At 37.6% G+C, this 17,320-nt stretch overlaps 1 protein-coding gene across 4 annotated transcripts in view; it reads right to left on the bottom strand.

The window, feature by feature from the left end:
• arhgef10la (Rho guanine nucleotide exchange factor (GEF) 10-like a) overlaps positions 1 to 17,320 on the bottom strand; it is a 161,842-nt gene that overhangs the window by 56,850 nt on the left and 87,672 nt on the right. For all 4 annotated transcript variants that reach the window (XM_055183277.2, XM_055183279.2, XM_055183278.2 and 1 more), the window contains one exon: positions 6,644 to 6,765. In XM_055183277.2, coding sequence (XP_055039252.2) covers positions 6,644 to 6,765 — 122 coding nt within the window. The remainder of the gene's footprint in view (positions 1 to 6,643; positions 6,766 to 17,320) is intronic.

Here is a 17,320-nt window from a genome sequence, read left to right on the forward strand (position 1 = left end):
ACATGTTTTTAATACTGTTTAAAACTGTTTTGGTTAGGACTGTATTAGCGGCTTAAAATATCTTTTAAATGCTACATTGCTACTATTACAAAAAATGTCCTACACATTTCGGTCCATTACAATGTATAATATATAAAGAATACATTATATATTTTTGGGGTTTAGAGTAGGGGTTGGGGTACGGTTAGGGTGGTAACGTTATCAATAAAATGGTAGGGAAAATTATACAGCAATCTTTATGAAAGATTTGTCAATTTACAATTTTTTTCTATTAGATTGTTTTCTCATTTCTTTCTAAAGCACTTTAAATTAATTCTGTGTATGAAATGTGCTACACAAATAAACTTGCCCTGCCTTGTCTAAATGTTTTGTGTTTAGTAGCTGTAAAACGTAATTAAATGTTGCAAATATGCCTACATTGTACGCTTCAGCATCTATTTAAACATACAAAAATAAATGTTGTGTTTTTGAAAGTTACGTGTTAAAGGCCACGTTCTTCCTGATCCCATTTTTCAAACCCTAGTTAGTGTGTAATGTTGCTATAATAGCATAAATAATACTTGTAAAATGATAAAGCTCAAAGTTCACTGCCATGCAATAAATTTTCTTTAACAGAATTCGCCTTTCAAAGCCTACAGTGAACGGGCGGTTTGGACTACAGCCCTCTACTTCCTGTTTAAGGACGTCACTAGAACAGTTTTTTGACTAAACTCCGCCCACAGGATTACGTCAGTCGCCAGCTAAGCTAACGGCAAGCTAAGCTGCTATCAAATCACAACACACTAAACAAACTACACAATCAGAACTCGATACGTATTTCTGAAGGAGGGACTTCATAGAACAAGGAAGACATCAGCCCGTTTTGAGGACAGTGAAAACAGCACTATTGAGATAAGTAAATTGTGTGAAAAATACTGCATTTTACATGTGAAACATGAACACATGCTATATTGCGCACTATAAACACAATCAAAGCTTCAAAAACACAGAAAGAACGGGACCTTTAATACTACGTATTAACAGTGAGACGAGGCTGGCTTAACACAAGACATGGCCAAAGTCACAGGCAAAAACAGATTTTGATACTTTTCACTTGTGTGTTGTCACCAAACTCTACAATGCCAAGCTTCAAGACTGCTGACAGGTCCACTGTGGTCTCAACGGACAGTAAAGAAATCAGATTCACACTTTCTGACCAGTATAATAAGGATGTGTGAGTCTTTCCCCGGCCTGAACTCTGCAGATAATCAAGTGATAGATAGTCAAACAATATAAGGCTGGGGAAAAAACTGAAAGTGAAAGGGCTGTAAATGAACTACACTGATCCTTGGAGATAAAGAAGCAGAAGAAAAAGAGGGTTAAGCCATCAGCAATTAATAAAGCAAAGTGTCCTGGATTTTGTCCTGAGATTTTTTTTTAAATACAGATGCTGCTGCAGCTCAGTGCATATGTATTTCTACTTGCTTTATGGATGTATTTCAGCATACGAGAGGAAAGTCAGGAGTCCAGCGGAGATGTGAAGGATAACGCTTTTAATCCATGCTGTGGCGTGTGTTCCTTACTGACGAAGATGAGGAAGATGAAACGCAGAAGTCACACAGGGAATGAAAGTAGATGAACCCTCACATATGCACATAGAATATTGTGGAAAGCATGAACTCATTTTGATTTTAGATGAAAACATGCTGGAATCAACATAAGGTTGCTATGTTAGACAGACGGCACCTTTCTCCAGGACTTCTGATCAATATTTCATGAACTCTCTGTCTGGTCTCCGGCATTGAGGATCAGCTTGAGACAAGAGTTCTTTCTTTTTCCTCCCAGCTGTAACATCCTTGTGTCAATGACGGCACTATCAGTCCCTCTTTGAATTAAGTTATAAATAGATTCCTTGACAGAGTTTTCAACTGAGTGTTCCTGTAAGCCAATTGGCAGAGCACTGCTGTAGCGCAAAGGTCATTGGTTCGAATCTCAGGGAACACACATTAAATGTACACTCAGCTAAAGGATTATTAGGAACACCTGTTCAATTTCTCATTAATGCAATTATCTAATCAACCAATCACATAGCAGTTGGTTCAATGCATTTAGGGGTGTGGTCCTGGTCAAGACAATATCCTGAACTCCAAACTGAATGTCAGAATGACAAAAAAAGTCATTTAAGTATTTCACAATCTGCTCAGTTACTGGGATTTTCATGCACAACCATTTCTAAGGTTTACAAAGAATGGTGTGAAAAGGGAAAAACATCCAGTATGTGGCAGTCCTGTGGGTGCCTTGTTGATGCTAGAGGTCAGAGGAGAATGGGCCGACTTATTCAAGCTGATAGAAGAGCAACTTTGACTGAAATAACCACTCGTTACAACTGAGGTATGCAGCAAAGGATTTGTGAAGCCACAATACGCACAACCTTAAGGCGGATGGGCTACAACAGCAGAAGACCCCACCGGGTACCACTCATCTCCACTAAAAATAGGAAAAAGAGGCTACAATTTGCACAAGCTCACCAAAATTAGACAGTTAAAGACTGGAAAAATGTTGCCTGGTCTGATAAGTCTCGATTTCTGTCAGAATTTGGCGTAAACAGAATGAGAACATGGATCCATCATGCCTTGTTACCACTGTGCAGGCTGGTGGTGTAATGGTGTGGGGGATGTTTTCTTGGCACACTTTAGGTCCCTTAGTGCCAATTGGGCACGGCCTACCTTAGCATTGTTTCTGACCATGTCCATCCCTTTATGACCACCAAGTACCCATCCCCTGATGGCTACTTCCAGCAGGATAATGCACCATGTGATGTCACAAAGCTCGAATCATTTCAGATTGGTTTCTTGAACATGAAAATGAGTTCACTGTACTAAAATGGCCCCCACAATCACCAGATCTCAACCCAATAGAGCATCTTTGGGATGTGGTGGAACGGGAGCTTTGTGTCCTGGATGTGCATCCCACAAATCTCCATTAACTGCAAGATGCTATCCTATCAATATGGGCCAACATTTCTAAAGAATGCTTTCAGCAGCAATGCCACATAGAATTAAGGCAGTTCTGAAGGTGAAAGGGGGTCAAACACAGTATTAGTATGGTGTTCCTAATAATCCTTTAGGTGAGTGCATAGTTCGAATGCACTGTAAATCACTTTGGATTAAAACATTTGCCAAATGCATATATTTAAATGTGAATTTATACATTCAGACCACTATAAGATAAGACTCCAAATAAGGGTCCAAATATATACCATTTATGTACATTTGAGGTACTAATATAAACTTTGTATGTGTATTTTTAGAAAGTTTGACAGCTAGGGACATTTTTGACCATATTTTTTGTCAGTGTGTTTGTAAAACAAGCCTCCGAGGTTTGCGCATGAAATTAGGGTAGAGCTGATTTTAATGACTTGAGAGAAACAACTGGCTATCGACAACAACAACAAAACTATAAAGCACAAGTCTCCAAAGTAAGTTAAACCGGTCCCAGAACAATAAGCTTGGGAAGGCCGTAGTCATTGCACAGTACCGTGACATTGGTTTAAGTATGAAAGTGATTCCCAATCATTTTCCGCCGTGTTAATCCCAAAAAGTATAAAGCCAAACCAGATATCTTTAAAAATTATTTTTCCAGCTTGTCCTCCTACTCTTCAAAAGCACCCGGGATGAAATCTCCACGGTATTAAAAACACCAGCCATCTTCTCTTCATCCTAATGCTTCATAGTGAAACAGATTTTGTTTCTTTCTCTTCCCACGAGACATCTTTATAGTTCTGAGCACTTTTAGCGTAAAGCTTCATTTTACAGCTAAAGATGATATTTGGTGAAGGGTTTTCAAACATGTCAAGGAATAGCCAGACGGTTAGTGAACATGTTCTGACACACTTGGGTTTGGATATGACAGTCCCGTACTTCCTGTCCCCCATCATTTCATGCCATCTTTCAATTATCTGTTTATACAAGCTAAACTTCAAAGATGAACGCACATATGGTTACTACAGTCTATTTGTAAGGTATTGCTGTTTATTTACTTAGAAGTGGGTCACATGTTGCCTGGTGGATTAGTTAGGGGTGGGACAAAGAGACGCCACTGATCCGAGTCAGAACTGAAGGAACCGATAAGTTATCTCCTCCGCCTAACAGGTCCACCCAGCAGGCTTGTACAAACATGGCAGAACCGTGTGCGTACAGATCAGTTGTTCATGGTATGATGCTACAGAACGTCCATTTTATTACTGGAAATGAGTGAAGCCCCCAGCGGCTTTTCTCCTTTGATCTTGGTCTTCAAGTGCCCCTTTTTCTCACCATCTTATGACTTTCAATCCCTGCACCACTGAATGTTCTGCCAAGTGCACAGGCTGCCAAAACCTGAAGGTAAGATGTTTGAGGTTTTGGCATTGTTAAATAAGACACCCAGTGGCGGTTGTGATTGGAAAGATACTGACGAAAAGGCAGAAGGCTTCTCTGCAAGTAACCAGACAGGCGGAGCACAATTACCCCAAAAATTGGAATCTCGACCAAATTAATAGACATCTCTGACAACTCTATTATTTTGAAATGTTACAAACATCTACACTCTCAGAAAAAAGGTACAAAGGTTGTCAGTGGAAAGGTACCTTTTAAAATATGTACCATTCTGGTACAAATATGTACCTTTGAGGTACCAATATGCACCTTTTAGATACAAAAGTGTCCTTTTCGAAAAATTACCACCCCAGTGACAACTTTTGTACCTTTTTTCTAAGAGTGTACACTACCAAACAAAAGCAAAACATATTTTTTTTATTATTTTTATGGAATAACTAATAATACCATAACATTATTATTTTACATTCACATTTATGCATTTGGCAGATGCTTTCATCTAAAAATGACAGGGAATTAATTTCTTTATTAATATTACAGTAAGTGTTTTCTGGGTATCGAACCAACAACCTTTTGCACTGCTAATACAATACTATGTGATCTAAGCAAGAAGAAAAGCAAGCAGAAAAAGGTACAAAAGGTGTCACTGGGGTGGTACCCATTCAGAAAGTACACCTGTGTACATATAAAGGGCATAAGTACTCAAAGGTACCGAATGTATATTGGTACCAAATGTATCTGAACATATATGGTACATATTAGCAGTGTTGGGGAAAGTTACTTTTAAAACTAATGCATTACAATATTAAGTTACTCCCATAAAAAGTAACTAATTGCGTTACTTAGTTACTTTTCATAGAAAGTAATGCTTATGTTACTTTTTAGTTACTTTTGCATTACTTTTTCTTGGCTGAGGCTTGATCTCTTTGCCTTGCTGGTGTATTTATGACTAAAAAGTCATAAAATACACCTTATTACACATTTCATCACAAAATTTTTTAGCTCTGTCCTGCCATCTCAGTTTCTGACTTAAACTGTTCCCACGCAGGCGTGTACGCATACAGTGCATAATGTGACTATGCGTTCAGTTTAAATCAGTACATCTTTTTTTTATCAAATTAATTAAACTAAAAAAGTAACTTGAATTACTTTTTAAAAAAAGTAACTCAAATATTAATGTGTACATTTCAAAAGTAATGCATTACTTTACCCGTTACTTCAGAAAAGTTATATAATTACGTAATGCACGTTACTTGTAATGCGTTACCCCAACACTGCATATTAAGACCTTCTTAAAGAGTATTGTCCCAATGACAGTGTGCATTTCCAAAAATGTTCACTTAGTGTTAAAAAAGTACAATTATATTTGTCTACAAAACTAATTTCAAACATTTAAACACATGCCTTCATACATCAAACAGAAAACAAGAAAGATTTCAGTCAAGTGATCCTAAACTAAAAGTGTAGTACTTTATGTTTCATAGTATTTTTCAGCAACAAACAACCCGACATCAACCCATAAAAAACAATCCTTTGTGAAAATCTGATCTAGTGCTCACATTACCTTCAACAAAAACATCAAGTGAGCACCGCAGCCTAATACAAAAGAATCCCTAAAAATTTTAGGGCCCTCCGAAGACTGTTCTGGAAAGCAGTGAAGTACGACCGCATACTGCCGATTTCCCATTCAAGCTCTTGCAGAATGAGAAACGATCGAGCCATTTCAGCCTCGACTTCTCATCTATTGGGTTTCAATAAGGAATCTTTATTTAATATGGCCTTGATTGATTTGCACTCGGGTGTCTTGCAGTCATTAAGGTAATTACGTGATCACTTTATAATATCCTCGCATTGTGACTGTGGTAATTTGGCACCTAAATCTACCGATCAGGGGCAAGACATCTAACTTAGTTAGGACTGAAAATCTAGCCCGAAATATCATCTTCCAGACAGTAAAATTGATTTCGTTCCGTTCCGACTGACTCCAAAGCTCTTTCAGACCGTCTCTACCCCGAGTTCAACGTTTGATCTACGAGGAGCTTGCCGTTCCTAACAGCTGATATTGATCCACAAAAACTCTTTCTGTCCTACTAGCCTGACTGGAAAAGTTCCATGTCACCTTGTAATTCCACAATTCTGGCAATGTTCCTCCGAGATCATCCCCTGGTCAGACTTTCTTCTGGAAAATAACTATGAACTTGCAAATACTTTTTTCATGAGTGCTGAAAAAACAGGCCGCAGTTTTGATTGTTGGACATCAGAACAGTATAATGACGCTTTTAAGTACTCACCTTCCATTCCTGGGCTTTTGAAGGAAATACAGGCATGCGATATACAAAGAGAGGACAGCAGAGTGAAGCTTTTATCTTCCCATTATCTTCAGCGGACAGCCAACCTGGTGCGTTCTCCTCTCCTGAAAAAAAAACAAGAGGATGTTAGTTTATTAAAGATATCTTTATTATTCGTTCATTTTCCCCAACAGAATATGCAGCCACACTGCAAAAAATTATTTTCAAGAAAAAATATTTAATATATTAATATTTTTGTCTTGTTTTCAGTAAAAATATCTAAAGATTCTTAAATTAAGATGATTTTTTTAATGAGCAAAAGGGCGCAAGAAAATAAGTCTAGTTTTTAGACCAAAAATATCAAATTTAAGCGATTTTGTGCATAAAACAAGCAAACTGGGTAAGCAATGGGGTAAGCAAAAGAATGTTGAAATTTTTTCTTAAACACTAAATTCAAGAAAAATTCAAGAAAATTTTGCTTATCCCATTGGCAGATTTTTTGCTTGTTTTATGCACACACACTGCAAAAAAATGATTTTCAATAATTTTTTTTTTAGTATTTTTGCCTTGTTTTTTTGTCAGTTAAAATATCTAAAAATTCTTAAATTAAGATGCTTTTTCTTTATGAGCAAAACGACCCAAGAAAATAAGTCTAGTTTTTAGACCAAAAATATCAAATTTAAGCGATTTTGTGCATAAAACAAGCAAAAATATCTGCCAATGGGGTAAGCTAATTTTTCTTGAATTTAGTGTTTAAGAAAAATATTCAAGATTTTTTTTGCTTACCCCATTGGCAGATTTTTTTTGCTTGTTTTATGCACAAAATCACTTAAATTGGGTTGTTTTTCTCATCAAGAAAAATAATCTTAATTTAAGAATTTGTAGATATTTAACTGAAAACAAGACAAAAATACTAAAAACCTTTTTTCTTGAAAATCATTTTTTGCAGTGCATAGAGTTTAATTGTAAGAGTTCAAGATGTGTTTATTGCCAAGAGAGGTAAACACTTAATACTGTCATTTTGTTAAGAAAATTGTTTATTTCGAGTACATACTTTTCTCTTTTTGTATCTTTAATAAAGAGAGTGAAAAATAAATATAGATGGTCATTATTCTGCTAAAGCAGCAAAGCTGGTGTTGGCCTAAGACCTTTGTGCAGTATTGTACTGTATATGGGTGAACTCTTCCTTTAAAATGTTCCTCTCCAAAGATATCTGCAGTTTTTTTACTCTAATAAGCCTTTCGTAAGCTTCCGTGCAGCAGGTGTCCACCTCAGCATGTGAAACACAAACCCTTGGATTTCAATTAATGAAGTGTAAATTCTGTAGGCGTGGACCACCTACAGCAGATCTTCTCTGACAGCCACTTTGACAGGTGTTTACAATTGCCAAGCCAAGTATGAGTCTGCCAACAATCTTTTCTGTTAAAGCAATCTACAGTAGTAATCACCTTTACCATCTAATGCTTGCTTACAACAAAATATTGGTTTCTTGTTTATTGAATCTTTGCACTTAAATGAACATGAGAAGTTACAACAAAATAGGTTACAAGCTCATTTTTAGTAAAGCTCATTTGTTTTCGCAGTGTGAAAAGTACACGGCACGGTTTGACGGGTAATATTCGGTAGCTGTATCAACATGCAAGGGAGAAAAGGAAATTTAAGGGCCAATTATTCTGAGTTTAGTCTCACTTCAGGTAAAAAAAATGTACAGCCCCTAACAAAGTTCCAACGCTGTATGTCTGCGCTTTATTTGGCCCATAGATTCTTAAGAGGTGCTAGCACTTTGTTTTGATTTACTTTAGTTGCTCGTTCGCCAAGATTCAGCCGCTCTAAAATCAATGTGATCAATCCTCTACTTGTGCTAAAGGTCAGGTTTCTAAAACCTCTTGTTGCAAACTTCTGAAAAGTTACTTATTTGCCAGTAAGTATAGTTAAACCCAGATAAGACCTCACAAATGTTTTCGATAATTGCAGACACCTCATGATAATCCCCTTTCACCTCGTTTAAATCTAGCAATGAGCATTTTTAATCTGATTGGTTGATACTGCTAGGGCGAAGCTATGCATTATTTATGAAAGAATTATACAGATAATTGAATTTGATTCAAAGACAAAGGTAAAGTTCATTAACACTCAAATTTGTAATGAGGTACAAATATTAAGTGATATAATTTCTTCATGCACTTAAAGGACAAGTTTGGTATTTTACACTTAAAGCCCTGTTTTGACTGAAATTTGGACATATAACGCTGGCCCGAGAATTTTCGGGTGTTTGTTGTATCACCCCACACCTCTACAATGTCTGCATAGGTGCACTGGAACGATCCTTCCTAAAATACATTAAACTTTCGTTTACAAAGACGTGAAACTCTCAGAGTGGTCAGGGGTGTTCACTGAAATGCTCACACAAAAATCGCTGCAAAATATGCAAAACAACAAACACCCAAAAATTCCCGGCCCAGCGTCATACGCCCAAACCTCAGTCAAAACCGTTCTATTTAATCATAAACAATCTATAAACAGGGCTTTAAGTGCAAAATACCGAACCTGTCCTCCAAAGATAATGATCATACCACCATTAGCGCACGCATGTACAATGTATAATTAAATTGAAATTATGTTATTTTGGGAATGAAAACATCGCAAATAACAGACTGTAAAGTGCCGCATGTATAAAACCTGAAAGTAATTCAAATTGAAAACACTTTAGATTGACAGACGATCAAACCGCGATTCTCCTAATAAATGCGCATCACTTTTCTCTAGGGATTATTTCAAACGTTAGAAATGAGTGTTGGTACTTCATTTTCTTAAACAACCATAAAATCAGCCATCGCGTGTGACGTTAAGGGACCTGTTATAGTCCCTTAAGTTTTTAAGGGAAAATGGGACTTAAGGACTTTGTTGCAACGCATAGCAGAACTTGATGTAATACTTTAGCATTTAAGGGTAAATACTTATTGACAGCCTTAAGGTTCAGTTAAGGGTTTTTCTTGCAAACCAATTTTTTTTTATGGGACCCTTAACCTTATATTTTAGGGATTTCTTAGCTTGGGGACTTTCATGCAACCGGGCACAGGTGTAAATGCCCTCCAAAACATTTTCGAGACGGATTTTAATCCAATTGCTCAAACCACTTCAGGAGGGAGTCTGGGACGCATTGATGAAATATGTCAGTGCATAACTCCACCCAAAAGCAAACACGTTACCCAGAAGTTAGCCAGCAAAGAGGCAAACAAACAAAAGACGGCATGCTTATTGCTTTATGGAGCGACGGCAGTGTGTAAAAAAGCTTCGTAGAACCAATAAAAGAGTCCAATGACACACTGAAATGATATTAAACAAAGAAATATAACTTTGAGAGAGAGTTTTGTGACCTGTACGTTAAATCACTGCGCCGTCACTCTGCTGCTGCTCTGTACTGCGTGCTCCAGTTCATGCCGACCAAGGAGATGCGTGTACATACAGTAAGTGCTGCCTTTTGTTGTATAAACGTCTCTTAAGTTTTTTTAAGGTGGATTAATGAATAGTGTATTTGCATTTTGCACTGGAGTAGAAGATCAGATTCATATCCATTTGCCAAGACGCATTTATGTGGCCAAATGTAAATAGAACAGTTTTAACAAATCAGACCCTAACTTAACCCTAACCTAACCCTAACCCTAACCCTAGCTATCCAATCAGAGAAAACACATGAAGTGACCAGGTGTAAAAAGGCTCTCAGATGTTAATGGTAATTTATAAAATCATTAGGCCAAAAATCGTTCTTCTGTGGCAGTGTATGAGAGTCTACCAAATGCATAATCATAGTAGAAATAGTTTTGTATATTTAATGATAACTAGGAATTTGCATTCTATTGTGAACACATGGTAGTACTCTGTAAGAAACATGATGTTAAGCTAAAAAATGTGATCAAATTCTAACAGACTGTTTGTTAAGCTTAACAACCAAACGTGCCATTATTCTGAAGCAAAACATTGAATTGGCTTCAACAAAGCTTGTCAAATAGTATTTATTGAAAACGGCAGAAAAAAAACCCAAGACAGACCCAAACAAGTCCAACCATAGAGAAGAAAATGTTCTTATAGATCGTATTTACACCCCTGTGTCAGTCCAAAGTACGACATTCCAGCACAAACATGCTGAGGCTTCTAATAAATGTGTTTTGTAAAGACCACTAGGCTTAAAATAAAATCCATGCATTCTGCAATCAAGCTTTATGTCCCTCTTTTGAAAAAAAAAAACACTTGTAACACAAGTAGTCTCTTTTTTTGTTCTCCTGAGAATCAAAACTACATGACAAAATCAAATCCTCCATATCTTACCTGCTTTTCTCATCTCTGTGGCTGTTTTTACAAAACACAGTGAAGCATAAAAATACATTTTACGTTTAATCCTCCTGCCCACCATTTCTGCTTCCCAAATGCAATCAAGACTGAATTCTCTATATATATTCTCATTAAATATAACAGTTCTGCCATCATTTCAACTTAAAGTTGCCACTTGGAGGGGTAATAAAAAGTGTAGCTCACATATAAAACACTGTAATTGAATACTAGCTGTCACTCAGCTCTTACAGGTTGCTGGTTCGTTGTTTACCTGCCTCTCGCTGCCCTTGCGCGGCGTGACCTCTGAACCAGTGATTAATTAGCTACTAGCAAACCACGAAATGTGCTCTTTGCTAATTTGTATATCAGAAAAGGTCGACAACCCACTACCTTACACATTCAGACATGGGTATAAATAAGCAAGTTGGTTACATTGCCAAACTTTCAGGTTAAGTACGAGGACAACAGCTAGATTTCACTTGTTTACGGATGCACAGCACTGACATTCAGCCCTTTGGATTATATTAATAATGTGCAATGATGGAGGGTTTCGGTCTAAATAAACACTGCAGTGGAAAGTGACGGCATTAGAGTTTGGAGGCATCCTTCTCTTTCACCTCAGCATTGTAAGAGCTCCCATCGCTAATGACTTGAGCGTAATGCATTCTGTCCGTGTAAACTAACACAGCGTTCAGTACGTGCCACAACAACTCAGGTGCTAAAAACACCCTCACATCCTCATTAACAATGCAGCAACCTTCATTCTGTTTATGCTGTTGCATAACACTCGGGCTGCTTAGCAAAGGATAAGCAAATATGTGTGAAGGCTGGTTGAAGCAGGTTACTTGATAGCTATAGTGAGAGAGAGAGAGAGAGAGAGAGCAAAAACAGAAAACGAAAGCAAGAGAATGATGGACAGAAGAAGGATTTGGCCTGAAGGTAACAGGTATCTCTACCAAGCAGACACTGGATGAGAAACTTTGATAAAACGTAAGAAAAATGTATTCCAGATAAATATGCATATAGGAAAAAAATCACACAAAAACTGTCAGTTCAAATGAAATGAACGATAACAATTTATTCTAGTCAATTTATTTCAGACACAATGTACTGGAACCGTTGTACATCTTAATAAACAAAACACTTCATCATATATTGTTGGCAAGTTCTACTTCATAAATAAAATGAAAATTTAATGCAGTTCTGCACTACATGCAAAAAGGTGCAGTCAACACTAGCGTTCAAGCAAGCAAAAAGACCACTAGCTAACATTAGCTTTGTTTCCATCCAGAGTTGCATATTAATGATGTAAAAATCGTCATTGAAAGAACTACAAACTACAAACACTAATTTCTTCATTTTTCCAATGTGGGGGCTATGGGTGGGACCTACTAAGGCTACAGACCTATTACTGATAAGTGGGTGGGAATATTCTTGATTATTACGAAAATATACGAACATAGACGAATAAAACGATCACCCGCCATCTTTATGCTAAGCTAAGCTAACAAGACATTGTGAAGCGAGCCAGACTTCATGTTACAATAATAGAGGAAGGTAATCGATATGATATGGAAGAAGGTGATTTCGCAAGCGTGATGCTCTAATCCGCTGTTCATGGCACCTTTTTGAGCCACAATACAGCAAAGAGCTGAGGCAGATGGAGGAACAGAAGCCCTTGGAGTAGGCCGGAGCCTGGGCTTCGGCTGCATAGAGGAGCCCGGGAAGAATACGCAACCCTCGGCCTCTGCTGCGTAGAGAAGCCCGGACTGGCTCGAGCTTGGACGGACTAATAGTGGCTGTACTCTCACTTTGTGCTTTCTGTATAACATTTCCGCATCAGATCAGGATATGGACGTTTGTTTGGTGAATGGTCCCGAGCAAGAAGAGAGGTATTTGCACGTGATTATTTCACAGACGTGTTTCGGCTTACGAGCACAAGCGCCGAGCCAGCGCGTCTGTGGAGTATACATATTGTGCGGTGGACGCGTTGGGGTGCAGGATGCGGGATTTTCTTCTTTGGGAACATACATGTTTGGCCAAGCACTCTCAAAAATATATCAGAAATTGAATGAAGCTTGCTCTTACCCAAGCTTCATACCGTATATGGACAGCAGCATCTTGGATACATATTTTAAAATCCTAAACTGGAAGCGACAACCAAAGTCTGCAGGGATAAACGGACATCTGACTATAAAGTGAGCGTTTCTATTTTCTTTGTTATACTAACGTGGCATTTATGTACACAATAGCAAATCTGAGCAGTGTTCGGATTAATGTAGAGTGGCTTGCAGAGCTGTGCATTGTGGTGCATTGTGGGAGTTGTAGTTTTTCATACAAATGTGCTCTAAAGTCACGTTCTGTCTTTTCTCGGTCAAATAGGCACAAAATTCTAAATTTATGTTACATTTCGACTACAAATATGCCCCACTTTCAATAAAGATTAATGTTTCTACCGATAAAATTTCCCTTTAAGGATAATCACTTCAAAGTACTATGATTTGGGACACACTATTTTGAATACTATACTATTTAGAATGTATAGTACTGTATGTGAATTAGGATACACTCAGTCTTCTTTGCATGTGCATTTCCGCTCTTGCGCATTTGCTGCATACAAATGTAAGTCAAAGGAGCAAAAGCATTACCGCACCTTAACACTTACTCTCATAACTCAGCAACTGTATGCATTATGCCACGAGTTCGCACGCCCATCTTTAGAGCTAAATGTAGCACCCAAACTATCAAGGTCCTTGCATCACTTTTTCAATAAACATCTAAATTGCTTTTTAACACCCTCTGAATGCATAATTGAAAACATTCATCAGGAAATGCTAGTGAACTGCCACACAGGGAGACTATGAATAGCTAAACCGGCCTTGAAGAACACCGATTGAATAGGTTTGCAGCTGTGACTTTGGTTTATGCACCAAAGTATACGTACTGTACACATTTTTTAATTAACATCAATATTCTCTAAAACAAGACAATGAATTTTGGTATTTGGACCCTGAGCTGCACATGCCACTTCTGTGAAACAAACAGCAGATAGAAATGACAGAGGCAATGCAATCCGCTATTGTTAATGGCATTTCTTTATGTAAACAAATACACATCGCCGCACCAAAAAACACTGAGGTCATGTTCATTAATCGTGCGACAAGTCGAAAAAGTAATTAAATATTGATAACACTTTCCAATAAGGTTGTATTTGAAGAGTTTGGTTCCAAAACGCAATAAGTCCATTTTGACAAATTTCGGTAAAAACGTGTTTTCTATACCAAGAAAGTGACAAGATGAAAGCCACTATTTTCTGTTACGAACTTTCACATAGCATCTTTAGGTTATAAAAACATAAAAAATTCAAATCCATAACTTGATTTTCAAAGATTTATTATAAAAACTGATAATTTTTCATGATCCATGACAAGTTTTTATTCAAAATGCTATAAATCTATTGAATCAATAGCCTATATAAATGTGCATTCATCTTTGGCATGTTATATTCATTTAGTTGACTAGTTGTACACACTAATTAAAAATATAAACATTAATGTCATTAATCAAAACACTTACTTTGTGAAATTAAGAACACTGTCATTGCTGCGGTTATACTTGACGTCGTCGCTTAACGTTTTTCACAGCGATCAGCTGTAAAATGTTTTGGTCCTGCTCGATTTTCGTTGACTTTGAGTAAAATTATGGAAAGTTTTTCATAAGATCTGCTGGGGTCAATGTGTTAGCATGACAGAAACTTGATGCTGTCGGCCCGGGCAAACAATAAGCACCCGTCTCCGAGTGCCTCTTGCGTAAATTATTATATGTTGATGGCTTACGTTTCTTTCCCGTCACAGAAAACCATCACAGGTTTATCAATGCTATTAAAGTATTATTTTGTTTTTGTTTGTTTGTTGACATGAAGTACAAAGTAGATGAGGAAAACTAGATTCCGTGTACTCAACGCACCGCCATTTTTTGTTTACATTGCGTGAATGGTGCGCTGTAATCTGTGGAGTGGATTTATGGCATTCTGTAGAAAAGGGGGAGTGGCGTTTATTGCATTTTGGGAAAAAAGGGAGAAAAGATGACAGAATAACACGGCGGATATTGGATTTTGCGTAAACTTATAAATTTACTTTTTAATACTGACCTGATATAATACTGATTCTGGCAGTAACTCATTTTTTCAAAAATGGTGTTTATTGCGTTTTGGAACCAACCTCTTCAAATACACATCGCCGCTCCAAAAGTCACTGAGGTCATGTTCATTAATCGTGCGATAAGTCGAAAAAGTAATTAAATATTGATAACACTTTCCAATAAGGTTGTATTTGTTAACAATGAGCAATATAGTTTTTAGCATTTACAAATCTTTGTTAATGTTGGTTAATGCCAACACATTTGCTCATGTTAGTTCGTGTTTCCTTTATATATATCTTTTTTATAAAATGAATAGACATTAGCATGACCTACAGTGGCACTTAAAAGTACACTTGTTATTTTGCTTTACAAAGCTTACATGCCATTACTAAACACTTTAGTCATGTATTTGAAAGCATAAAACTTAAAGCAATATATAGTTCTTTGTTGTGCATTGGATTATACAAAGGCAGAGATCACAAGAAATGAAAAATGTCTTTCACTGTAACTGTAACACTCTCTATAAGTCGCATTTCCCATGATGCATCAGTGTATTTTAGAAGCAGATGCTTTGATGAAGAAAAGCTGCATTACTCTGTCACATTTTGGAGGTTGGAGTCAAAAAATTCAGTTGCTATGACATCCATAGGCTGTCTGTAGTTCTGAGATACTGTAGGTTAGGCCACCTAACCTCAAAGCAGCGTTGCAAAGCTCATCTCCTCTCCATTTAAAGCCATGCAAGGCAGATTGTGGCGGTGATCATTGACCCATTTCAACACTCAACCCGGCTGCATTCAACTTGATTTATTTACCTCAACAAGAGGCCTTCAGATGATACCACAATCTACTTGCTTTTGTTTGATTCGCAATGCCTCCTAACATTCACACCATCACATTCTTTGTTTTAAGTATATACCCACACAAACAGATTTCTCTTCTTTATGTGCCCTTTGATGTCTCTCCTGCTGTTTCACATATACAGTACTTTCCATTTCCAACCTATTTCTTTCCTCAGCTCTGTGACCAATCTGCCTGCTGCATGCGTATGCACAGTATTTACAGCTGACAGCAAAAGTGCAGTGTAGGAGAAGCTGCTTTGAAACTGTTTGCTACAAAGTAACTTATCATTTAAAGCAGGTAAACTAAGGTGAAGCTATCTTTTCTTTAAACGTGGTTACATGTAGCCAAAGTACAAGCTACTAAAAGTTACCTGCATGGAAGCTAAACAAGGAAGCAATACCTAATATAGATCAAATATATAGTGTAATATACACTCACGTAAAGGATTATTAGGAACACCATACTAATACTGTGTTTGACCCCCTTTCGCCTTCAGAACTGCCTTAATTCTACGTAGCATTGATTCAACAAGGTGCTGAAAGCATTCTTTAGAAATGTTGGACTATTTTGATAGGATAGCAGTTGATTGCAGTTGATGGAGATTTGTGGGATGCACATCCAGGGCACGAAGCTCCCGTTCCACCACATTCCAAAGATGCTCTATTGGGTTGAGATCTGGTGACTGTCGGGGCATTTAATACAGTGAACTCATTGTCATGTTCAAGAAACCAATTTGAAATGATTCAAGCTTCAGAAACAGAAACAATGCTCAGGTAAGCCGTGGCATTTAAACAATGCCCAATTGGCACTAAGGGGCCTAAAGTGTGCCAAGAAAACATCCCCCACACCATTACACCACCAGCCTGCACAGTGGTAACAAGGAATGATGGATCCATGTTCTCATTCTGTTTACGCCAAATTCTGACTCTACCATCTGAATGTCTCAACAGAAATCGAGACTCATCAGACCAGGCAACATTTTTCCAGTCTTCAACTGTCCAATTTTGGTGAGCTTGTGCAAATTGTAGCCTCTTTTACCTATTTGTAGTGGAGATGAGTGGTACTCAGTTGGGTCTTTTGCTGTTGTAGCCCATCCGGCTCAAGGTTGTGCGTGTTGTGGCTTCACAAATGCTTTGCTGCATACCTCGCTTGTAACGAGTGGTTATTTCAGTCAAAGTTGCTCTTCTATCAGCTTGAATCAGTCGGCCCATTCTCCTCTGACCTCTAGCATCAACAAGGCATTTTCGCCAACAGGACTGCCGAATACTGGATGTTTTTCCGTTTTCACACCATTCTTTGTAAACCCTAGAAATGGTTGTGCATGAAAATCCCAGTAACTGAGCAGATTGTAAAATACTCAGACCGGCCCAT

Source organism: Misgurnus anguillicaudatus, chromosome 14 (assembly GCF_027580225.2).
Source record: "Misgurnus anguillicaudatus chromosome 14, ASM2758022v2, whole genome shotgun sequence".
Lineage (NCBI taxonomy): Eukaryota > Metazoa > Chordata > Actinopteri > Cypriniformes > Cobitidae > Misgurnus > Misgurnus anguillicaudatus.